General features: G+C 43.1%; 1 protein-coding gene across 5 annotated transcripts; it reads left to right on the top strand.

The window, feature by feature from the left end:
* The first annotated feature begins 1,192 nt into the window (after positions 1-1,192).
* On the top strand, positions 1,193-19,088 carry Ppp1r36 (protein phosphatase 1 regulatory subunit 36). Of its 5 annotated transcripts, none has more exons than XM_035445169.1 (11): positions 1,193-1,340; positions 2,788-2,852; positions 5,671-5,757; positions 7,078-7,175; positions 7,272-7,338; positions 8,067-8,165; positions 14,103-14,237; positions 17,045-17,087; positions 17,392-17,570; positions 17,779-17,967; positions 18,726-19,088. In XM_035445169.1, the coding sequence occupies exons 1-11, from the start codon at positions 1,272-1,274 to the stop codon at positions 18,904-18,906; spliced, it is 1,212 nt and encodes a 403-aa protein (XP_035301060.1). In that variant the 5' UTR covers positions 1,193-1,271; the 3' UTR covers positions 18,907-19,088. The 5 variants fall into 5 exon arrangements, with proteins under 5 accessions (XP_035301060.1, XP_027274102.1, XP_027274104.1 ...); XM_027418301.2 differs by having other exon boundaries at positions 14,103-14,264; XM_027418303.2 differs by lacking the exon at positions 8,067-8,165 and having other exon boundaries at positions 14,103-14,264.
* The last annotated feature ends 6,136 nt before the right edge of the window (positions 19,089-25,224 follow it).

Genomic DNA, 25,224 nt, shown 5'->3' with positions numbered 1-25,224 from the left:
GAATATCCAAAAACACCGAGCAAGTTGTTCTTGCTTTTGTTTTGAGCAACACTAATTTTGAGTACTTATTAAGGCTAATGCTTTATACACAGTATTGGCTAGGTTTTGTTTTGTTTTGTTGTTTTGTTTTGAGACAGGGTCTCTATGTAACAGAGACAGCTCAGGTTGTCCAGGAACTTAGCTTGTAGACCAGGCTGACTTTAAACTCACTGAAATCCACTTGCCTCTGCCTCCCAGGGGCTGGGATTAAAGGAGCAGGCCACCACTTCCTGGTTTGTACTGGCTAGTTTTATGTCAACATGACACACACTAGAGGAGGGAGCCTCAACTGAGAAAATGCATCCATAAGATTGGGCATAAGATTGGGCTGTAGACAGCCGGATGGCACTCGGGAGGCAGAGGCAGGCAGATCTCTGTGAGTTCGAGGCCAGCCTGGCCTACAGGCTCCAAAACAATACAGAGAAACCCTGTCTCGAAACAAAAACAAAAAAAAAAAAAAAAAAAAAAAAAAAGGGCTGTAGACAAGCCTTCTGGGCATTTTCCTAGTGTTTGATGAAGGAGGGCCCAGCCCATTGTGAGCTGGTGGTCCTGAGTTCTATAAGAAAGCAGGTAGACTAAGCCATGAGGCATAAGCCAGTAAGCAGCACCCCTCCTGGTCTCAGCATTTGCTCCTGCCTCCAGCTTCCAGCCCAGTTCCTGTTCTGACTTCTGACATGGAAGGGAAAACTGAATAAACCCTTTCTTCCCCAAGTTGCTTAGGTCATGGTGCTTCATCATAGCAGCAGTAACCCTAACTTAAGCACACATGACGTTACCCCAAAACGTATAGGATCTCTGATTTGGGTATTTTCACAAGTTGGTTAAAACCAGGTTTCACTAATTAACAAAAAAAATTGCTCGGAATATTTTATTTCCGTGTCCATAGTCTCTTCCACTAAACGAACTCTCCAAAGCAACTTAGGTTCAACAGTGTTTCAGCTTCATTGCGCTAGCCATGGCAGTTTGGAGCAGGTCTTTACTATAGGAGTGTACCAAGTTACTCCAATTAAAGCATAGGGTGATGGTTTCATGGGGTCACCGCAGTGTCAAGTCCCAGCAGGACCGGAGCTGGGGTAGGGGGTGGGGGATGGGAGCTAGGGAGTGGGGGGGGGGGTTCTGAGCCTTCCAGGTCCTCCGTCCGGCGGAAGCCCCACCCTTCATACGCAAGCGGGGGCCACAGGGTGGCCATATCCGTAGCGACGGCTCAGTCTTGTGATGCTCAGGGTGAGGCTATGGGCTCCGTGCCCGAGTTTTACTCCAAGAGGAGGCACTACGATGCACAGCCCTCCAACTCGCTGGACGTAAGTGCAGCCTGGACTCGCCCTCGACGCGGGGAGGGGGGGATATGTGGCAGGTCCTGTGGGAGCCCAGCGGGATTCTATGGGGGAGGCCGTTTGTCCTGTGCTCTGCCTTTGGGCTTCTCTACAGGCGGGTCATCGCCTTCATCTTGTGCCCACGGTTCCCAAGAACAGTGGGGCATATTTGCCTCTAAACCCAAAAGTAGAGAGGTGTGTTGTCGGAATTGAATTCTGTCTGGCTCCCCACGCAGATATGTAGGTTATTCTGAAAGCCCACTCCTCTCTGTTACGTGGTAAGATAGTATTCCTACTGCTGGAGAAGCAGGCCAGCTCTGGACTCAGGGAGGGCAAAGGCTGATTGTTTGTCCCCAACTACTGTGCGAAATTCTGTCCCTGAAGGTCAGGGACAACGTTAGAGCCAGCTGTCCCCTGTCCCCCTTATACCTCCACCTCCCACAAGGTTTCTCTGTAGTCCTGGCTGTCCTGGAACGCACTCTGTAGATCAGGCTGGCCTCGAACTCAGAAATCTGTCCCTGCCTCCCAAGTGCAGGGATTAAAGAAAGGCGCCACCACCGCCACCGTCTAGTTGGCTGTTCCATTTTTTTCTTTTAATGAAGGTCTAGATTAAAGGTTGCTTTACAGCATCCTCTGAATGGTTGTGACTAGCCTTGAGCTAAATTTCTTTCCTCCTGCTCCCTTCCCATCTGCCCCTTTCCTGTTCTCCTGCTTTCCTTCTTTCATCCTCTCTCCCTTTCCTTATTGAAACAAAAAGGATGAAACCAAGTAAAAACACAGAACAATGAAGGCATGGCTCTCTTCCATGGAGCTGCTCTTCCAAAGGAGCCAAGTTCAATTTCCTGCAACCACAAATCTGACCTTTGGTAACTCCAACTCAGGAGATCTGATGCCCACTATGACTTCTTCCAGCATTACACACGGGAGGTGTACAGATAGGCACACAAGCAAAACACCCATATGCAGGAAATAACATTAAAAAAAAAAAAAAAGGCTGGGTGTCACTCAGTTGGTTGAGTCCTTGCCTAGCGCGCACCCACCCCTATTTTGGCTGCTGATCCCCAATGCTGCATAAACCAGGTGTAAGGGTGCATGCCTGTAATCCCAGTGGAGAGGTAGAGACAGGGGGATCAGAAACTCAAGGTCCATCGGGTGGTGGCCACACAGGCCTGTAATTCTAGCCGAGTCAGGCAGATCTCTGTAAATGAGGCCAACCTAGTCTACAGATCGATTTCCAGGACAGCCAAGGCTACACAGAGAAACCCTGTTTCGAAAAACAACACGAAGAAGAAAGAAAAGAAACTCAAGTCATCTTCAATGAGATTAACTCGATAGACCGAACAAGGGACTAACAGAAAGGATTAAAGGTTTATGGGGACGTGTGCATTGTAAAGTGAATTTTAGTTATATTTGATGCAATCATCTCATTTTACAGCAATATGGATTACGATTGGGCATGTGGTACTGGAAAGATGAAACCAAAACTCTGGAATTTAGAAGGTAAAGTTTATCTCATTTATTTATTTGTTTGTTTGTTTGTTTACTTTTTGTTTTGTTTTTCAAGACAGGGTTTCACTGTGTAGCTTTGGAGACTGTCCTGGCACTCGCTCTGGAGACCAGGCTGGCCTCGAACTCACAGAGATCCACCTGTCTCTGCCTCCCAGGTGCTGGGATTAAAGTCGTGCGCCGCCACCACCACCCAACCAACAAAATAAGTGTTTAACAAATGTTTATCAAGCATGTTCCTTTAACCAGCTGTTACCTGGGGAAAGGGCAATGGCAGGTGAAGGAATTGTAGACAGTGAGAAGGTGGAGAATCAGAGTCAGAATTAACTATGCTGATAGAGAGGGGAGTGGGAACATTAAACAGGATTTTTGGATAAAATTAACAGGCTATAATACCCAAATGTGAAGGGAGACAGAGGAGTGGGCAGCTAGGTTGCTTCCCAGGTAACTGGGTGGCATTGCTATTCCCGCACATGCAGAGGAAAACAGTGTTGTGTTTAAGGTTGCTATGACAGGCTCCCATGAAAACTGCTATGAAAACATCTGTTACAGTGCTGGACAATTGAGGCTAGAGATCAAGAAAAGAGTTGGCTAAGCACATGTAGTTTGTACTTAACTTACAGAAATATAAAGGCATTAGATGTATCGTCAGATAATTCAAAGACTACATTAGAGTCAAAACCAACGGTTTCTATTTTATTTTTGTCTTGCAGTACTAGGCCCAGTTTTGTCTTGAGCCCAGGGCTTTGCACATGTGCCAGGCAAGCATTCTACCGCTAAGCTGCATTCCAGCAAGCATTTACAATTTATAGAATATATTTATCGCAGTACCTCTGAGTAGCTTGCTGCTTCCAAAGCAGTCATTTCAGTTTTGTTTGGTTTTTTTCCCCACTAAGATGTCACAAAAGATCCTATTCATTAGCTCCTGCAACATCATACACAGTGATTGTGACCTAGGTGATGAGAAGCTTGGGGATTGGATAGGCTAGCACGGGAGGGCAAATGATGTACTAAGAGGATGTAGGTGAAATCTTAAGTGCCAACATTGATACTAAAGACTAATGTGTTGTTAGTTGTTTTTTACTTTTATTCTTTTGGGGAGCCTACGATCCAGCTCCCAAATAAATACATAGGAAGGCTTATTCTTTCTAGTGAAATGCCTGGCCTTAGTTTGGCTTGTTGCTAGCCAGCTTTTCTTAAATTATCCATGTATCTTTCGCCTCTGGGCTTTTCCCTTTTCTTCTGTATATCTTACTTTCACTCTTACTCCATGGCTGGCTTGGGTGGCTGGGTGACTGGCCCCTGAGGTTTTCCTCTCCTCCTCCTCTTCTTGCTCTGCTTTACTCTCTCCTTCCTTCTGTTTATACTCTCTGCCTGCTAGCCTTGCTCCTGCCTCGATATTGGCCATTCATTTCTTTATTAGACCATGAGGTGATATAGACAACATAAACAAAAGCAACACATCTTTACATTGTGAAACAAATGTTCTAGAGCATAAACAAGTGTAACAGAACTTAAAATCATATACCACAGCACTAATGTGACCATGTGCTTCATTTTTGTATAAATGAGGTTAATTGGCAGTACATTTCAAACTAAGTTTTAGTGTTAATCTCATAATATTTCAGTTAAGGTTATGAATAAATTTAAAGGTAAAAGTTTAGTAATCTCATAACATTTCATAGTTAAGATTACTAAGTTTAAAAGTAAAAGTTTAGTATTTTTTGTATTTATGAAATATGTTAATAAACTAAAGACTTTAAATTTTGCCTTTTTTTTTTTTTTTTTTTTTGGTTTTCCAAGACAGGGTTTCTCTGTGTAGCCCTGGCTGTCCTGAAACTAGCTCTGTAGATGAGGTTGAACTCAGAGAGGTCCACCTGCCTCTGCCTCCAGAGTGCTGGGATTAAAGGCATCTACTACCACCACCCCGCCCAGATACCATCTTCTTTCCGTCCAAGGACATGGAAGTTCCTAGCACATAGTAGGGCCTCACTATAGATGTTTATCATGGTCCATTGTTAGACTCACTACTCCCTTATAACTCCTGTATTATGTGATTGGCAGAACTTGTCACCAGGGAAGAGGTTTCACTGAGTTCAACCAGCTTGTCAGACTACCTTATAGCTTGAGACTGAATCCCAGACAATGAGGACAGTAGAGGATGGGAGCACACACTGGGACGGCTTGCCCTCTCTCTATTCAAAGTATAATTTCCCTTCAGGACTCTGCCCTGGATCTCTTTATCCCTCTTCCTAATGTGGACACACACACACACACACACACACACACACACACACACACACACACACACACCACAAACAGTCAAAGTGCTGGAACCTTCACAGAGAGTTGATCCTGAGATGGCTGCTTGGGAGGCAGAACTGCCCATTCCTAGAGGACAAGGACACTTGTAATCTCTAAGCCTCACTTCTTCTCAGGTGTGAAAATGACAGCAATATTATTTTTCTCATGAAGTGGTTATGAGAATGAGATGGTACTTAAAAGTCCTTGGCCTGTCACAAATACTCAATAAGCTTAGAAAGTCCTCTACATTTATGAACTTTCTCTTTATGACAGTACTGTAAGATGTTCAGACAGAAGTGTTTTGTGCATGGTGGCATCCTAGAAGCTGAATGTGAGCCGGAGGTGCTAATCTTCCTCTTGATAGTGGTTCCATGTGTACATACATGCTGAGTTGAACACTGCTAATACATGCCAGTCTTTAGACTACATGAGCTATGGCCCATAGGATCGGCTTTCTCTGGGAAAAGGTCAGGTCCTCAGGTCCCTAACCATCCCCTTCTTGTTGCAGTTTCACGCCTGCAGTAGAGCTCAAGGATAAAGGCAAGAAAGGGAAGGCGGTTCACTTCGCTGAAATGGACGGTCCGGCTTCTGAAAGGTCGTTCCCTCTGCTCACATCGTCTCTCAGCTGACTCACTTGTCTTTCCAAACACAAAGAGACACCAGTCCTTTTCCTAGGTTGCTACGCAAATATCCGTCAAGGGAAACATAGGCAGTGTCTCTACAGCAGGAGTTACAAACAGCCCCTAGACATTCATTCCTTTGATAATGTGGCTATTAGTACATTTCAGGCTTGTTACAGTTACAGTTTTTTATTAGTCTGAAAATACTAGCAACACCAGAATTTCATTCATATCCATCCATCCATCCATCCATCCACCCATCCATCCATCCATCTATCCATCCAAAGTACTGGGGATAAAAGCCTCACACATTCTAGCAAACATCCTATCACTGAACCACATCCTCAACCCATTATGTGATTTAAATTATCTATTTGAAAGCTGAGCAGTGCTGGCCTTTAATCCCAAACTCAGGAGGCAGAGGCAGGCAGATCTCTAAACTGGAGGCCAGCCTGGGCTATCGAGTGAATTCTAGGATCCCCAGGGCTACACAAAGAAACGCTGTCTTGAAAAAAAATCAACAAAAATGATCTATTTGAGTTTACATTTTATATCAGTATACATGCTTCTACTCCTATAATAAACACAATACACAAAAGTGTATTGTGGCACAATACTGCTTTAAATGGAACCCAGGCATGACACTCAAGCTCTCATTACAAATTCCTTGTGCATCTCAGGATATACTAGATACGACTAAATCCTTTAAAATACTCTCAGAGGGCAAATTGAGAGCATGGGAAGGGGGGAGGAAGCTACGAGAGTGAGAAGGGAAGAAAAGGAAGGATGCAGACGTCCTGAGGAAGCAGAAAGGTTGAGTCAGGTGTAGATTAGAAGAAAGGACATATGATAGGTCGGGTTTTAGTTGGGGGGTGGTGGTAGGGGAGGAAGGGAGGGAGAAGGGAACTGGGATTGTCATGTAATTCAATCTTGTTTGTAATTCAAATATATAAAAAATTAACTGGAAAAAAGATGATAAATTGTATGTAATTATGTGCTTTATATTTTACTTCAATAAAAAAATACTCTCAGAGGGATAGAGCAATGGCTTAGAGGTTAAGGGCACTGGCTGCACTTTCTCTAAGATTTGACACAGATTTGACTCAAGGAACCAATAGGGTGGCTCACAAGCCACTGTAATTCTACTTGGGGGATCCAACAGCCCCTTTTGGCCTCTGCACAAATGTGGTACACAGACATACAAGCAAGCAAAACACCCATACAAATAAAATAAAAAATAAATCTTAAAACAAAACAACAAAATCCTCACCTGAGACTAATATATTTCCAAACAGGTTGACAGATAAAAGGTTTCCCTCAAGGGACGAAAAGTCACTGAAAGTCTTGGAGAAACGATATCAGCTGGGCAATATCACGCTGGATGATGTCAAGTGTGAGCCGCTTTCTTCCTTCTACTTCATGTTGTGCGGCCTACTGCTTCCGGCGCCACTCCTTGCCTCTGTTTAACTGTTTCCTTTTTTCCTTTCAGTTGTTGCTTTGCTTTTCCTCCAAGACACTGAAATGCAGCGGGTCTGTTCTTTCACAACGTTTATGAGGTAAAGCTGGTGAGACAGCCCTCATCTTTACCCTTTTTCTGGCAAGTAGAAACCCATGAAACAGGCCTAGTAAATGGCACCGGGTTTCTCAGAGGAAAATCACATGGTGCCGCTGTGCAAGCCATCCTCTCAGAGGCTAGACTGGAGAGCAGGGGGTGGGGGAGACACCTGAGGTCACAGGGGCTCCAAAATTCTAGAGCAAGGGTAAGAGCACATTGCACACATGCAAAAGAATGGGAGAAGACAACGTTTGCCTCATATATTTCTGTGCTTCTTGTTTTATTTTGGGATAGGGCTATGCTGTGGAGAAGTTTTCTCTGTCAGTTATGTTTAGAAGCCCAAGCTGGCCTGGAACTTGAAATCTTCCTGATTGCTGGCACCACAGATGTGAACCACCATGCTCAGCCTGTACATTTTACAAACAATGTAAATACATTACCTATGGAGCAAATACTATTGAAGTGAAAAAATAATAGTTAATAATTTGGTATATTAATTTGGTATCTGATGTCCCCAGAAATAAGTTCTTTTTCAGATGCTTTTTACATCTTCATCACAATGGGTAGAATTTGAAATACTAAGTTAATTGTGTAATAGGTTTGGAACCATAGATTTCTATTTATTCTTACACTGTGAACCCATTGTTTTTCACAAGAAGCCTAATGTTTGAAATCGGGAGTGTTGATTTCTTTCTTTTTTTTTTCTTTTTATCTTAAATTTCCCTGTAGAAATAAGAGTCTTGACAGCTTCCTTATGGCACTGTTGTACTATCTGTCTTATTACTTGGAGAAAATGTCAATGCAAAAGAAACCCCAAAGCTACATGGTGTGAGTAAGATTTTATAATATGTTTGAGAGTTTTTATTACTGGCAGTGCTGTCTAGGGTGAAGGGATGATGGCACCTCTTAAGTCATTCTTGTCCAGGAAAATGTTTTTCATGGGAGGATTTTCTCTGAAAATCCTGAAAGCCAGCAGGCAGAGACAGGTGGATCTCTGTGAGTTCGAGGCCTGCCTGGTCTACACAGCAAGTAGCCAGGACAGCCAGGGCTGTTACACAGAGAAGCCCTGTCTTGAAGAAAAAAAAAAACAAAACTCTAATAATGTGTCTTAAAAATATAAAAAAGAGGGGTTGGGGAGATGGCTCAGCAGTTAAGAACACTGACTTCTTTTCCAGAGAACTCAGGTTCAATTCCCAGCACCCATATGGCAGTTCATAACTGTCTGTAACTCCAGTTCCAAGAGATCTGACATGCTCCCACAGACATATGTGCAGGCAAAACAACAACGCACATGAAATAAAAATATATAATTTTTAAAAAATAAAAAACGAGCTGGGTGGTGGTGGCACACTCCTTTAATCCCAGCACTAGTGAGGCAGAGGCAGGTGGATCTCTGTGAGTTCGAGATCAGCCTGGTCCACAAGAGCTAGTTCCAGGATAGGCTCCAAAGCTACACAGAGAAATCCTGTCTCAAAAAAACAAAAAAACAAAAACAAAAACAAAAATTAAGAAATAAAAAAAGATGTGGTAATGTGAATTTAAATTGTTGTTTATCCAGCATAGTGACTTAAAATATTACATTATTATTATTAAATTAGTTAAAATATTAAAATACTAGAATGTTAGTATTTTAAAATAATTCTTTAAAAAATGCATTCTTTGTGTGTGTTCAAATGTGTGTGTATATATTATATGCATGTGTATGCATGTGGTATATGTATGTATATGCATGTGGCATGTACATGTGTGTGCAATGTGGGAGATAGTGTGCTCATCCATGTATGGGCATGTGGAGGCTTGAGGTCTATGTCAATGTCTTCCTCTGACACTCTACCTGGTGTTTTGGGACAGGGCCTTTCACTGTGTTTGGAGTTTGCTGTTTTTCAGCTAAACTGGCTGGCCAGAGTGCCCCAGGGATTTGCCCCTTAGAGCTGAGGTCACAGATGCCTGCCACCATGCCAAGTTTACACGTGGGTGCTGGGGACCTAAACTTGGGTCCTTAAGCCTGAGCAGCAACCATGTTACCTACTGAACCATCTCCCCAGCCCCTTACGACATTATTATTAGGATGCCTTTGCTTTTTCTATAATCTTCAGAATCTGGTGTCCCTTGTTATTTTTTTTTTTTTTTAGGTACATTAGTGTTTTTCCTACATATATGTCTGTGTGAGGGTGTCAGATCCCCTGGAACTGAAATTACAGACAGTTCTGAGCTGATATGTGGGTGCTGGAGATTGAACCAGGTCCTCTGGAAGAGCAGCCGGTGCTCTCAACCACTGAATCATCTCTCCAGAACTTTGATTCAATTCCGATGAAACACTCTAAGCACTCAGAAGGCACTTAGAGCTAGCGATATCACCTCAGAGCCTTGCATTCCCCCCCCCTTCTCATGTTTTTTGTTTGTTTGTTTAGATACAGGATTTCTCTGTGTAACAGTTCTAGGTGTTCTGAAACTCGCTCTGTAGGTCAAGCTGGCCTTGAACTCACAGAGATCCACTTGCCTCTGCCTCCTGAGTACTGGGATAAAAAGGTATGGGCCACCACCATCCAGCTATTCTCGTGGTTTTTGTGCTTACAAACTTCATGCTAAAAGGTCTATTAGCGTCTAATAACAAAAAGCAAGGTGTTTTAAAAAGTAGATTTGGCTGAAAACAAAACATTCTCCATCACAGGAAAATCGATGGAGTTTCTTAACCTGTCTGTAGAAAACTGACTGTGCCGTTAGGCAGCAGTGGCCTAGAGATAAACATCAGAGCCAAAATCTGGGAACTTGGAGTCTTGAACACAACAATGCCTCTCAGGCTTAGTGACCTTTCACAAACTGTGGAACTTTCCAAGTGCCCAGGCTGTCCTCCCACCCCCTGCCCCGCCCCGTTTGTGTGGAACCAACTCAATGATTTAGCTGTTAAGAATGCTGGGGAGAACCATTAATTTGTTGCTACAGAATGTTTTTAAATCTAAAACTCTATCTGATCAAGCAGTTGGAGAAACATTTTGCAAACTGAAAAATGTCCCCGAATAGCAGTTTTGTGAGGAACCAGATCAGACACTTCTGTGCCTGTAATGCTACCATGATATGCAACGGAGTGTTATTTCAGGGTGGCATTTTGAGCGCAGCAGGGCAGCCAGAGCGTGAAGTGTTTCTATGGCAGCATCAAAACTAAAGCCAACTGTGGCTCACTAGGCTTGAAGAGTCCTCCCATTCCCTTCTGGTTTCTTCTAATTCTGAGACTTATTACTAATCTAACAAAGACATTTGTTTTATATATTAATTTACAAGTAGCAGAGAAGAAAGGTCTTCCTGGTAAGTTTTTAAATGCACTGGAAGTAACTAGAACACAGTTGTATAGGAAAACAAATCAACCCAAATCTTAAATTATGGGTTCTGGAAATCATGATCACCTTTCATTTTCATGTGTCCAGTAGTCATTTAACAGTTAAATGTAGATTGTATTGGGGTATTTGCACAGAGGAAAATATTTGATTCCAGTGACACAAAGTTAATAAATATGTGCCCTTAAATCCTAACTAACTGGCTGTATGAGTTCTGTCCTTTCATCCCTTTTGCTTATTTATTTTGAAATTTTTCTGTCTCTTTGATAGATAAACAATACTTGTAAACTGGGCATGGTGGTGCACACCTTTGATCCCAGCACTTGGGAGGCATAGGCAGGTGGATCTCTGTGAGTTTAAGGCCAGCCTCATCTACGTAGTGAGTTCCAGGCCAACCAGGGCTACATAATAAGATAACCTGTCTCAACAAATAATAATAATAATAATAATAATAATAATAATAATAATATGATTTTGTATTTATTTCTCTGAAGTTTTTTTTTTTGAGACAGTCTTTTTTAGCCCAGGATGGCCTTAGAATTATTATATATCTGAGGTTGATCTTAAATTCCTGATCCTCCTGCCTCGACTTCCCAAGTGCTAGGATTATTGGCATGAGCTATCATGCTCTCAGCTCAGAATTGAATATCTTCATTGATGAAATTTCTCTGTCTGATTTTGTATAGTGTGTTTTGTTTTTTTTTTAAAGAATTTTCCAGAGATCTTATGGAACCAAAATTTGTAATTACTTCCATGTTTCTTTAAAATCTTTTCAAATTTTTTTTCATAGAATTATGCCAATTTTTGTGGTAGCAGCAATATATGTAATATGCCACTCTCAACAAAATCGTCAGTGTTGCAGCTTTCATTTTTGATGATATCGGGAATCGAATCCATTCCCGATTGAACTATATCCCTAGCCCTTCATTTGCCTTTTTTTTTTTTTTTTTTAAAGACCATGCTTGTCAGTTCAGGTGAACCACTGTGTGTTTAAGGACTATTTAAGGGTTGGGAATGCAGCTTAATTGGAGGAGAGCTTACCTAATACAGAGCCATGGGTTCCATCCCTAGTACTGCATAGACCTGGTGTGGTGGTGTAGCCTGTGATCTCAGAACTTGTGAGTTGGAGGCAGAAAGATCAGAAGTTCATATTCTCAGCTACACAGTTCAAGTCCAGCCTGGGCTACATGATACTCAAACCCCCCCCCAAATGTTTGAGGCAATGTTGCAGAAGTGAAAACACTGAAATCATGGAGGGGAATGATTTTCAGACACAGAATATTGATGAGAGTGAACCAGCTTGCCTAGAAGTTTGTGTTGAGGTTATTTTTCCTTTGGCTTTGGTTTCTTGACTTTCCCCCTTCTTTCCTCTTCAACGGGGCTTTAAAATGATTTATTAGTCTTAATTGTGTGTAGGTGTGTGTGTCTGCATGTCCGGACGTGCACATGAATGCACATGAATCCTCTGGAGCTGGAGTGTACAGGTCAGGGACCGTGTGGATGAGGGGAACTGAGCCTGGGTCTTGTGCCAGAGCAGCAGGTACTCTTAACTACTGATTCATATCTCCATCCCTAAGTTCCTTTTTGTTTTCGTTAGTTTTTTAAAATTACATTTATTTAGTGTGTATGTGTGTGTGTGAAGGTTAGAGAACAATTTGCTGAATCTGTTCTTCCACCGTGTGGGTCCCAGGGACCAAACTGATAGCAAGCACCCTTACCTGCTGAGCCATTTTGAAAGCCCAGCACTCAGATTCCTTATGTATTTTACTAGGTGAATCCCCCGCCTCAGTCAGTGGGATGATTGTTTTAATTTTTCTGGGCTCTCTCCAGAATCTGGAGATGATGTCACGTTGGGACTCTGTACTTTGAGCAAAAACCTTAGGATAGTTTTCCTTTATAATTGAGTAAAACCTGAGAACCATTGTCCAAATGTTGGAAAGCATCCCTTGGTGGCTGTTTGGGTTTCTATAGCAAGAGAAGAGGGTTAGCTAATGACACCTCTGGTCAAAGAGGGTGATGGCAACTTGAAGGAGGCCAGGAGGCAGGCTCTAGGATGTGACCAGCAGGCCATGCATGGAGGGTGTACTTGGACTCTGTAACAGCTGGGATCATAAAGTTGAAGCCCACTTTCTTTATTCCAGAATCTTGTTTTAACTTTAGTGACTCACAGGCCTTCCATTGCCTGTGATAACCCTTTATGCTTTTTAAAGGTCCAAGTTATCCTTAAACTCATCCCTCTCTGATCACTGCATGTCTTCATACAGGTTTTCTTTTGTTTTGTTCTTTGTTCTTTGTTTTTTGAGTCAGGGTTTCTCTGTGTAGCCCTGACTGTCCTAGAACTTTCTCTGTAGACCAGGCTGGTCTCAAACTCACAGAGATCCGCCTGCCTGTGCCTTCTGAGTGCTGGGACTAAAAGCATGCACCACCACCTCCCATCTTTGTATTTACATAGTTGGTGCAGTAATTCACTTCAGAAGGAGCAGTCATTTGTCACTATTGGGAGCACATTTGATTCACTTTCCAGTGACACTGGACAGTATTGTCGACAGCACTGTTTCCTACCATGCTGTACTGCAAACACTTAAAGTTAAACTTCAAATCTGCTATAACCTAAGAACTAGTGTCTTTTTCAAAGTTCATTTGCAATTCAATCAGAACTGGACTGTGTTTTCATGGCCAGCTGGAATGGTTCCCTACTAAACAGAGCCGAGCTCAGAACTGGGAGAGTCCCACATTAAGACTCAGAACGCCTGAACTTAATAGCAACACCAGGGCCTTAGGGGAAAGCTGAGGTGGCAAAAGTCTCCACAAGTTGTTTTAGAAACAGCAGGGATGGGAGGAGGCAGGTGCCCAGCAACCAGTGCTGATGATTTGTTACTGGAGAGTTCCATAGGAGTTGGGATTCACTGTGAATATAGCTGAGGATGCATAAAGAATATCAGGTGTGAGGGATCTATACAAGTGACATTCACTCAAACTTGAGATGCTGACTCCAGCCATTAATAGCCATAAGAGACTTCGAGGGGCTTCAGAGATGGCTTGGCAGTTAAGAGCACTGGATGCTTTCCCAGAGGTCCAGCTCCCACATAGTGGCTCACAAGCATCCATAACTCTTGTTCCAGTGCCCTTGTCTGCTGTGTGGGCACTAGGCACCTAAACAGTGCCTGCACATACATGCAGGCAAAAACAAAACAAAACAAAACAAACAAAAAACCTCATGCAAATAAAATAAAAATAAATGTCTTTTCCAAAAGAAGAAGAGAGATTTTGAGGATTTTCCCCATGTCAAAACTCAAGGAAGTCAAATCAGCGAGTGACATTTGTTGACTCACAATTATTTCTTTCAAAATAGCCTGCGATTCTTTCTAAAAATAGCTCTTTAATATAGACTTACACCAGAATTAATTCACCTTGTCTCTCTCCCTGCCCCTAGAGGCCTGGTAGAGAAGAAAGAGATGGAACTGGTTATAAGCAAGTTAGAAGATGCACAGAAGTACCTGGCACAGAAGTACTGCTTCCTTGTGCTGGGCGTGGGCATGGCGGATAAGCATCACATGAACTGTGGAAAGTACGCTTGCGCTTCTGCAGCCCTTAGGTCGGCTCACCCCTAGTACCTTCCCATTTGACTTCTGGTACCCTTGATAAAGTGTTCCCCCTAATAGGGCTCAGGTGAGAATCTGTTCCAAGCACTAATGATAACTGTGTTGATAGATGCCTTCCTTCCTTAAAAAAGCCAGCATTTTTATAAACCCTATTCCATCTTGGGATGACATCACTTGTTCTCTCTGAGGAATCTTGTTCAGCCTGAGGACCTGGGTTGCTTGGCTGTCTCAGGAGGAGACCATGTGATGGATGGTCAGTGTTGGGGGGTGGGGCAGGTGCAGCGTCTGCTTCTCTTGCAGCAACCGCAGCTGTGAGGACCACCATCGAGACAGCATGGTCTCTGGGGAAATGTTTGTTTTGTTTTCACCTCAGGATGACAATGCCTACATACTGTAGCTAAAACTTAAAAGAGGCTCACAGTACAGGAACATTTGGACTTAACTCGACTGGAGCTTTGGTTGTTGACTCTGAAGTGCCTGAGTAGTTTCACAGTGGCCCAAGAACCACACCTTGAGCATAGGAAAAGAATGGCATTTAAGGCATCCCTTGTCTTCCGAGGACGCTTTCTCGATGGGCGTTACTGACCCAGTTGTCCTGGATATCTGTTTTCAGTTTACAGTGTGCTTCTTTTTTCTTTCTTTCTTTTTTTTTTTTTTTACACAGTCTCAGTTCTCAGTAGCAGGTAGAGGCATGCTGTTGTGTCTAGGAGCTCATGCACTCCATCATTTTTTATTATTCTTTACACATATGCTCTATCCATATATATTCTTTGTATGTAGTCTCAACAGCAGTTATAGGAAGTCTGTTGTGTGTGCTAGCCCGTTTGATTCACCATTCTGTTGTGAACGTGTGTATGGGTTGAGCTTTTTTGTTTCATAATATTTTTGTTTTGAACATCTTTATCCACATTACATTTGGACTATTTCCTTATAACTTATTACCCAGAACATGTTTTAACTAGAAAGTGAAAACCGCTAAATGCCTGTGTTACATACTGCCAGTTAACAGCAGGCATGGTATGTTGGTGATGCATACCTATAGTATGAAGCACTTGGGAGGCTGAGGTGGGTGGGTCATTTGAAGACCTCCCTGGGCAGCACAGTGATTCACCCAATCTCAAAAAGTAAGCAAGCAAAGAAAGAAGCAGAAGATTCCAGAGCTCTCCCCAGCCCTCCCACACGTGGGGCCAGGAGCCTTAGTTCATGAAATCTGTGGCTGGCTGGTGGTGGCACAGGCTTTTCATGTTAGCACTCTGGAGGCAGAGGCAGAGGCAAGCAGATCTCTGAGTTTGAGGACAGCCTCATATACAGGGCAAGTTCCAGGGCAGCCAGGGCTACACAGAGAAACCCTGTCTTAAAAACAAAACAAAACAAACAAAAAAGACTTCTATTACCATCCATTCTAAATTTACTTGGCTATCTTGGAGTTTATGACAAATTCTTCTGTAAGTTTAAAGATATATATATATCTTTAATATCCAGATGTTTTATCTGGCTATTTACTTATTTAGTTTTAACCTTTACCAAGGAAGAAATGGGAATTTGTGCAGATACAAAGCATATGTATAGATTGTACCATGACCATAGCAAGCATTGATCATGTGTTCTACTTCATCGTTTACCGCAACTTATATACATTAGCAAAATGGTCCACATTTTTTATTTATGTGAATTTGTCCAACTTATTTCTGATACTATTTGATAATCATACATGTTCTTCCTGGGTTGAACTATTTATCTTTCTTTCTTAGTTGTAAAAACTCACATAAAAATGCTATATTTTGATCTGTTTGAAAATGTGTCATATACATCAGGTGAACTATGAATCTAAGATACTTTTTCTTTACTAATGCTCCATTTCCAAAACCATTTATTAGTGATTTTTCTCTATTACAGCATTTTTTGTTTATAAGATGAATTTTTCTAGTATTTTAATTCAACCTTGGAAGTTTATATTGAATTTTATTGGTCAGTGTTTCTGTTTTAAACATAATTCTACAATTTTTTACAGGGTTTCTCTGTATTGCTTTGGAGCCTGTCCTGGCACTCACTCTGTAGACCAGGCTAGACTCAAACTCATAGAGCTCTGCCTTCCTCTTCCTCCTTTGTGCTGAAATTAAAGGCCTTTGCCACCAAGTCCCAGCTCATGTCTCTCTCTTTAAAAACAAACTACAACTAAAAACACACAAATCTGAAGTATTTAACACACCCTCAGTGCCTATCCAGCAGAATAGTAGTGCCAGATATAAATGCAAAGAAAACAGTATGAGGAGTATGTGGGGTAGGGGGTAGCCGTCAGTGGAAAGATGAGAGGCGGATGGCTAGCACCATGGAAATACAGAGAGAACTGGACTTGAATCTCAACATCAGCTTCCTGGTGTAATGTAGAAGTCACAGTGCCAGCCCCCTCATGGGGATAGAAGAAGGATGGAATATCATAGCCACTGGGAAGGTCTTAGCATGTTCTGGGCCTGTGACGATGAAGAGCATCGTGGCGGGAGGGCGTGATAGAAGAAAGCTGGTCATGTTGTGGCAGCTAGGAAGTGGACAGTGAGGAAGAGCCCAGAGACAGAGCCCCCTGGCAGGGCACATTCCCAGACCTATTTCTTCCAACTGGGCTCCACCACCACCGCCTGATAATGCCACCAGCTGGCAACCAAGCCTCTGGCCTCAGGACCTCCCAGATCCTAATTATAATAGGGTCACCAGTTAGAATCCTGCATCTTGTAGACAATGAACTTATCACATATAGCTGTGATTTGTTATATTTCAGAGAGAAAATATCAGATACTCAAAAAGACTGGAAATTCTTTGAGGTAAGCCCTTTGCTTTGGGGACTTTTCATTTGCTCTGAAAACGTAACACACAGCAATGACCAGTAGCCGTTCGGCAGGCACATCTTTTTACCAAATATCCTGGTAACATGTTGTTTGCTATACCTTAGAATTTGGGCCTGATTTTCCACCCATAAATGTGAGTACACAGGTAATTCTGCACAGCCCTTAGGGATATCAAGCAGTTGGGTCACCCCGGTTTATACCTACTTAATTCTGCTATGGGGACAGTGGGAGTTTTTCATAGCATTTCTGGGAGTTGTGACTCTTCTGTTTTCTCTTTCAGTCCTTTTATACTTTCTGTACATGCATCGCTTGGATTGTCTTCCGACGTCAGTACCTGACAGAGATCGAGGAAGAAATAGGAAGGCTTTTTCGTACCAATATGTTCAACATTCCTCGAAGGAGGCGTGAGGATGAAGAATCAGGAGGAGAAAAGAAGCGCATGACATTGGTACAATTTCGGTATGACCTCTTGTTTATTTTCTATATTTTTTTTTTGAGAGAAGTCTCTCTGTGTAGCTCAGGCTGGCCCCAAACCTGTAATCCTTGAAACTTAGCTGGGATACAAGCCTGCACATGGCATCTGGCTCAGCTATGACCATCGGACCTTTCTTCCACTCAAAGACATTTGTGAGAAGCAGAACAATGTAACATGACTGTCGCTCCACAGGAAAATGATGGCAAAACGTCCAGCGATTAAAAAGGCTGTGGACATGCGCTCCCCGGTTTTGTCTACACTGCTGCCATCACTCAGAGAAAAAGCTCAAAACATCGTTGAAAAAAAGTATGTGACAGGCATCAAACTCCCACCCCGAATGCAGAAGGAAACAGCAAGTCTGGATTCTGTGGTCATGCCAGTGTAAGTGGCCCAAGGTGGATCACTGGGGAGTCATGGGTGGTGCCTCCTGGTGGGGCTGAGAAGGCCAGGGCTTAGGCACTGCTCCCCGAGAAAGCATCTGTTCCCATGCCAACTGATGACCCGGTGACCAGAGCTCCTCCACTGATGACCATCTAGACTAAAGAGTGAGGGCTGTTATAAGTATTCATCTTGGGGAGATGTGGGTGGAGCCAGAAGAGAATCTTGCTATGGTTCAGTTTGTGGCTTGTAACGTGAGTTCTATTAGGTCTTAATAATAAAAGGCTGGAGTCAGATATTGGGTATGAAAGCTGACGGACCAGATAAGCAGAACAGCCAGCCACTAGAGCTCTTACCCCTATGAAATCCTCAGACTGAAAAGAGACCAAGTTCCTGTCTCCTCCTGCCTGTATTTCTCTCTGCCCAGCATCTCATTTCCTATCTGTCTGTATAGACCTCCAGACCTCTATGGTTAGCTAGTGGCTAGCTCTACCCTCTGATCTCCAGGCAAGCTTTATTTGTTAGAGTATAAACAAGATATCACAATAGGGGCTGTAATGTAAGACCACGTGGTGGACATGGAAGCAGGTCTGGCTTTTTAAAGTATCTGTACATCTTAGCTTTAGACTGTGTGTGTTTGTCTGTCTGCATGTCTGTGTGATTATCACAGACTGATAATCACAGTCACATGAACAACTGTGAATCACAGCCTTTGGCCTTCCCATTTACTGGATTAACTATAGCAATAATTCTTCTTGCAGAGTTGGCATTTTGGGGGAGCCTCGGCATCTCTTCAACCCTCATACGCTCCTCCCCCTTGAATCAGAAGAAAATGGGAAACAGAGCGGAAGAAATTCTTCTGTAATAGAGAGAGATAGCATAGCTATTCAGGACACACTGGACTTGGTCATGACAACACTACCTTCACAAAACACTAAGTAATCCAGTTTGTTTCAGTTCTTTATTCAGGTTCCTATATTTGAAGTAAACTACTTTGACTTAACACTTTAGATTAATATTTATTGTCATAAAATAGCAGCTTAAAATGTTCAAGATTTCTTGGCTCAACCTGTTCTTTTAAAAGCTAATAGCTGATTAATAAAGAATTTTAGAAAGCTCTTAAGCACATTTTCCAACTTTTACTAGTTTTTTTCTTTGTGTGCATGTGTGTTCATGTGTGTGGGAGGGAGCACTTGTGTATGCAGATGTGAATGGCACGTGTGTGTGTGTGTGTGTGTGTGTGTGTGTGTGTGTGTGTGTGTGTGTGTGTGTGTGTGTGTGTGTGTGTGTGTGTGTGTGTGCCTGTCTGCATGTGGAGGCCAGAGGATGACCTATTATTTCTTAGATGCTATTCACCTTGTTATCATGCTAATCTTTTAATTACATGTATGTATATTTTACTTTTAAGTTATTTGCTATGTGTGGGCGTGTGAGAGAGAGACAGAGAGCTTATGTGGAGGTCAGAGACAGCTTTTGGGAGTAGGTGCTTTCCTTCCACAGTGTGGGATCTGGGGATTGAGCTCAGGTTTACAGGGTTCTGCAGCAAGTGCTTTTACCTGCTTGAGTCCTCTTGTCAGCCTCCACCACCACCCTATTTATTTATTTATTTATTTATTTATTTATTTATTTATTTCACTGTGGCTTTGGAGGCTGTCCTGGAACTCACTCTGTAGACCAGGCTGGCCTCGAACTCACAGAGATCCACCTGCTTCTGCCTCCTGAGTGCTGGGATTAAAGGCGTGCAACACCACTGCCCAGCCAAAAGTGAGTCTTAATGTGTGCAAAATTCAGAAAATTACTTAGGTAGCGGCAGAGTTCCAGGACAGAAGACAGAATGCCACAAAAGTACCCACAGGATTAAGGAAACAGGAAACAATCTCCCTGGGGTGGCATGGTTCATCCTCACTGTCAACCAGATTTAGAATCACCATAGAAAAACACCCCTGCGTAAGTCTGTGAAGGTGTTTCCAGAAAGGCATAGCTGAGAATGGAAGACCAGTCCTGAAGGTGGGCAGCCTCATAGCCTAGGCTGCAGTTCCAGAATCACCAACATAGCAGCTCACAAGTACCTGTAAGTCCAGGTTCAGGGAACCTGGCAACCTCTTCTGGCCTCACAGGTACCAGGCAAACACATGGTGCGCAGGCATGCATGCAGGAAAAACACTTACATGTATAAAATAAAAACAAATGAATGAAAATAAAAAGGAGAGAGCTGGTCACCAGAATTCTCTTTCAGTTTCCTGACTGCACATGTAATGTGACCAGCTGTGTTCCTACTACCAGGCTTTTCTACTGTGATACTGTACTGCATCAAGATACTTTAGATGGGTGGTTCGCAACCTTCCTAACGCTGCCACCCTTTGATACAGTTCATGTTGTAGTGACCCCCAACCAAAAATTATTTCGTTGCTACTTTGTAACTGTATTTTGCTACTGTTATGAACTGTGTTTTCTGATGGCCTTAGGTGACTCCTGTGAAAGGCTCATTGATCCCCAGATGGGTCTGGACCCACAGAACAACTGCTTTAGACAGACACTGTAGAGTGCTTTGGGGGATGGTTGGGATAAACCAGTACTTTATCACCTTGGATTATACGCAGTCCCTTGTTGATAACCTGATCAGTGCTCTGTGCCTCACTGGGTCTATGAGGAACTCAAGAAATTTAAAGTGGGTTCCATGCAGAAGAGCTGAATGAGGAAGTCAGGGCACAGCTTGGTGAGGAGAGCATGCAGGAAAGGCTAAATGTGAGGTGGAGACTAAGGACTTAGCAGTGGCCTGGCAGTCCATGCAAAAGCAATGAGCACAGAGGAGGCCCCATATCTCTTTTCCATTGGAGAGTTAGTCTCCACCCACCCCACCCATTCCCAGCACCAGTGTTTGGATGGCTGGCTTCCTGAGGAGCACAGCTGTTCATCTGAGATTTGCCTGTTTTCCTGTGCTCTTTCAAACCTGACAAACCTCAAAACAGTAGGCAGTAATTTCCCTTTCAAATTGTATCTCAGGGCAACCCAAATCGTGGGTGATGGAAATTTTTCTCCTTATAGAACCACTGTAAGTAATAATTAGGGATAGTCCCACTAAAGTATTACCATTTTTTCAAAATTAAAAAAAATCCCTTTTAAGGGGCTGGAGAGATGGCTCAGAGGTTAAGAGCACCGACTGCTCTTTCAGAGGTCCTGAGTTCAATTCCCGGCAACCACATGGTGGCTCACAACCATCCCTTATGAGATCTGGTGCCCTCTTCTGGTGTGCAGATATACATGGAAGCAGAATGTTGTATACACAATAAATAAAATCTTTAGAAAATGGAGAGGATGCATTATTTATTAAAAAATCCCCTTTTAGGATATTATCATCTTTCAAAATTTAAAAAAAAATCCTTTTTATTTTATGGGTATGGGTGTTTTGACTGAAAGTGTGTCTGTGCATCCTGTAGATGCAATGCCTGAGTGGCCGGAAAAGGGCATCGGATCCCCCGGGACTGGAGTTACAGATAGTTGTGTGTTGCCATGTGAGTGTTGGGAATGAACTCAGATCCTCTGGAAGAGCAGTTGGTGCTCTTAACTGCTGAGCCATCGATCCAGCCCATTTTGTAAAACCTTAACAGAATAAGAGTCCCAGACAAGGACCTTAGGTGCAGCTGGCATCATGAGATGTGCTTGGGCCAGGCTGTGAGTAGCTGCTGAGTAATGCACCCTCTTCCCAATTACTTCTTTAAGCACAGACCAAAGCATGAATGAGATTTTTAAAAAGAAAATAAAAAAAACCTCTCAAGAAACCAAACTGCAGCAGCCCTCTATGTGCCCTCTGCTGGTGTGCAGATATACATGGAAGCAGAATGTTGTATACATAATAAATAAATAAATAAAATCTTTAAAAAGAATACCTGTTACCGTGGGAGACCTGGGATGACACTTAGGGTGCCCTCTCCCGTGCTTCATCTTGTGCAGTGACGGGCACAAGTCAACACAAGTGACAGGAGTAGCAGTCTTGAGTCTTCCAACAGATGCTCACATTTTGCCTTTCTAGGAACTCTCTGAGCTGGAAATAGAGACTTGGAAGCAACTGTTCATAGGACAGTGTGTGACTAGCTAAGGAGAGAAAGCAGGTGGACAACTGTAGCCAAATGTAGGGCTCTCTACACATTCTACACATCAGAAGAGGCAGAGGTGGGGAAGAAAAATCCCTTCCATGTTCCCACAAGGCAAACCAATTTCAAAATGTGCCAGCAGCCAGTGAAGTAGGAGGGACACTAAGAGCAGGGAGGGAGTCAAGGAAGAGCAAAATGTGCTGTGAAGGAGGGAATAAGTAAGGTGAGATGGTCACAGAAAAGTGACCATCAAATGTGGGATTATGCAGTCAACTCTGCAGGCTCATAGATGCGGAGCCCTCTGACAAAGGTTGAGCAGAGACAGGTGAGTGAGAAAGTGGAGATTGAGGTTGATCAGAGGTCTTGATGTGTAACCCAAGGGGAGGTGCATTTGCTAAGAGATGGTGTGAGGTCAGGGAGCTCATCTTTGTTGCACTGGTTTCTTGGTTGTTAGTTAGTTGGGGTTTTGTCCATTTGTTAGGTTTCTTGAGATAGGGTTTCATGTAGCTCAGGCTGGCCAGAAACACATTATGGCCAGGCAGTGGTGGCACATGCCTTTAGTCCCAGCACTTGGGAGGCAGAGGCAAGCAGATCTCTGTGAGTTCAAGACCAGCCTGGTCTACAAGAGCTAGTTCCAGGATAGTTTCCAAAGCCACAGAGAAACCCTGTCTCAACGCCCCCCTTCCAAAAAAAAAAAAAAAAAAGAAAGAGAAAGAAAGAAAGAAAGAAAGAAAGAAAGAAAGAAAGAAAGAAAAAGAAATGCATTGTGTTGTTAGGATTTCAGGCATGCACTGCCATGCCTAGCTGTTGGATTGTTTTGGCGTTTGGCTTTTCAGAAACAGGAAATAACAGAACTGAAGACGATATCTATATTTTGTGTGTGTATGGGTGTTTTGCCTGCAAGTATGTCTGCACCATATGCTTGCCTGATGGCCAGAAGGCATTGAATCCCCTAGAACTGGAGTTACAGTCAGCTGATCCAGGTTGTTGGGAATCCTGGATCTTCAGAAAGGCCAGAAAGCTCTCTTAACTTCTGGGCCATGTGCCACAGTGCATGTGTGGAGTTCAGGGAACCACTTACAGGAATTGGCTCTCTTTCCACCACATGGGTTCTAAAGCGTAGGTTTGGTGACAGGTGCCTTTTGCCTGCTGAGTCATCTCACTGGCCCCTGAATTTTCAACATTAGTCCCAGAAAGTAAAAATTTTCCCAGTGCTGAACTTTGATGCCACACATGTGTGGCATGTGACTGTCTTCCTTATTACCCTAAAGTCACTCTTTCTGGGTGGCCCTCTACCCTACCCTGGTGTCAGAGCAGTCCAGAATCTGTGTCCTTTTAAATTTTCCTTTAGGATCCAAAATAGGCAAGTCACGGATCACCAACCATAAACTGAACACCCCTGAGCCTCATGATGCTCAGCCATGGGGAACTCACCTTGTGCCCAGTGGTTACACTTGTGAGACTAAGTCCATTTCTTTCTCAGAACTGACTGCCGGGGGAAAGAATGTGTCTCTTAAAAATTAATGTGTGTGTTTCAAGTCAGAGAACAAGAATATATAACCTGCCATGCCTACTTCTTTTACTTCTGCCTCTAGGAAATACAGAAACAAAGTTAATACTTAAACTTCAGGGTGGTCACTGACAAGCTCATGTGTTGTCACATGGGCCTGTTTTTCTTGAGACCAGATCTGTCACTGACCTCAAGTTCCAATAACCCTCTTGCCTCCACCTCCCTGATGTTGGGATCACAAGTATATACCACCAGGCCCAGCTTTTTGTTTTGTTTTGTTTTTGTTTTTCAAGACAGGGTTTCTCTGTGTTACAACTCTGGCTGTCCTGGAACTTACTCTGTAAACCAGGCTAACCTCAAACTCACAGAGATCCACCTGGCTCTGCCTCTGGAGTGCTGGGATTAAAGACACGCACCACCACCACCTGTCCCAGCTTTTGCTTTTTAAAACATGGGTTCTGGGATCCAATTAGCATCTTTGTGTGCTAACTGCCTGCATCTTGCATCTCCACAGCCCCAATCAGTTGATTTTTATTTCCCATCTTTACAGATTTGTATTGTTTGTATCTTTTCTTTCTTTCTGATTCATTTTTATCTAAAACATGCATCTATATAGACACAGTACACACACACACACACACACACACACACACACACACACACACACACACACACATATACACATGTGAGCTTGTACATGCACAGGGGTTATTGTGGTAAACACTACTGTACTGACTGATTTTATGTCAGCTTGACACAAACTAGAGACATCAGAGAGGAGGGAGCCGCTGTTGAAAAAAAATATGCCTCTATAAGATCTGGTTATGTGACCAGGTGGTAGTGTCGCATGCCTTTAATCCCAGCACAGAGAGCCAGCCGGATCTACAGAGTGGGTTCCAGGACACACACTAAAGCTACACAGAGAAATCCTGTCTCGAAAAACAAAAACAAAACAAAACTAAAATCTGGCTGTAAGGTATTTTCTTAATTAGTGCTTGATGGAGGAGGGCCCAGCCCATTGTGGATGGTGCCATCTTTGGGCTGGTGGTCCTGGTTTCTGTAAGAAGCGGGCTGAGCAAGCCATGGGGAGCAAGCGAGTAAGCAGTATCCCTCCATGGCCTCTGCATCAGCTCCTGCCTCCAGGATCCTGCCCTACTTGAGTTCCTGCCCTCACTGCTTTTGATGATGAACTGTTATATGAAACGAGTGAAATGAACCCTTGCCTCCCCAAGTTGCTTTTGGTCATGGTGTTTCATCCCAGAAATAGTAACCAAAAGAAGACAAATCCGTGTATTTCTACCCACGTGACAAATTGATGTCAAGTAGAAACTTACAAGAACTTCTGCATAGCTAATATAAGCTCTTTCTCATTAGCATATTTAGATTTGCTTAATTACTAGAGTGACTGATGGTGTTCTGCTCTATGGCTTTAACCATAATTAATGGAATCAACTTGGGGGATTTTCAAAAATAATACCCTAAGCTCACCCCTCAATAGTGTCATCACATTGTAGATTCAATAGTCTAAGGTGTATCAATCAGTTCCATTTGCCAAAACTCCCCTGATGGTTCTAACCATCAGCCAGGTCAGAAGTTCCTTTAAAAAAAGGTGATGGGGGTGGGATGTGGAGAGATAGCTCAGTGGATAAGAACACTGAC

Source organism: Cricetulus griseus, chromosome 5 (assembly GCF_003668045.3).
Source record: "Cricetulus griseus strain 17A/GY chromosome 5, alternate assembly CriGri-PICRH-1.0, whole genome shotgun sequence".
Classification (NCBI taxonomy): domain Eukaryota; kingdom Metazoa; phylum Chordata; class Mammalia; order Rodentia; family Cricetidae; genus Cricetulus; species Cricetulus griseus.
The sequence above is the reverse complement of the archived record's forward strand: the minus strand, read 5'-3'. Positions and strand labels throughout refer to the sequence as shown.

Excerpts from the sequence above, each read along its gene's own strand:
- Ppp1r36 (XM_027418301.2), top strand. The coding sequence starts at position 1,272 with ATGGGCTCCGTGCCCGAGTTTTACTCCAAGAGGAGGCACTACGATGCA. Across the intron at positions 7,176-7,271 it reads CACGCTGGATGATGTCAAGT|TTGTTGCTTTGCTTTTCCTC; the intron begins GTGAGCCGCTTT and ends TTTTCCTTTCAG. Across the intron at positions 17,571-17,778 it reads ATGACATTGGTACAATTTCG|GAAAATGATGGCAAAACGTC; the intron begins GTATGACCTCTT and ends GTCGCTCCACAG.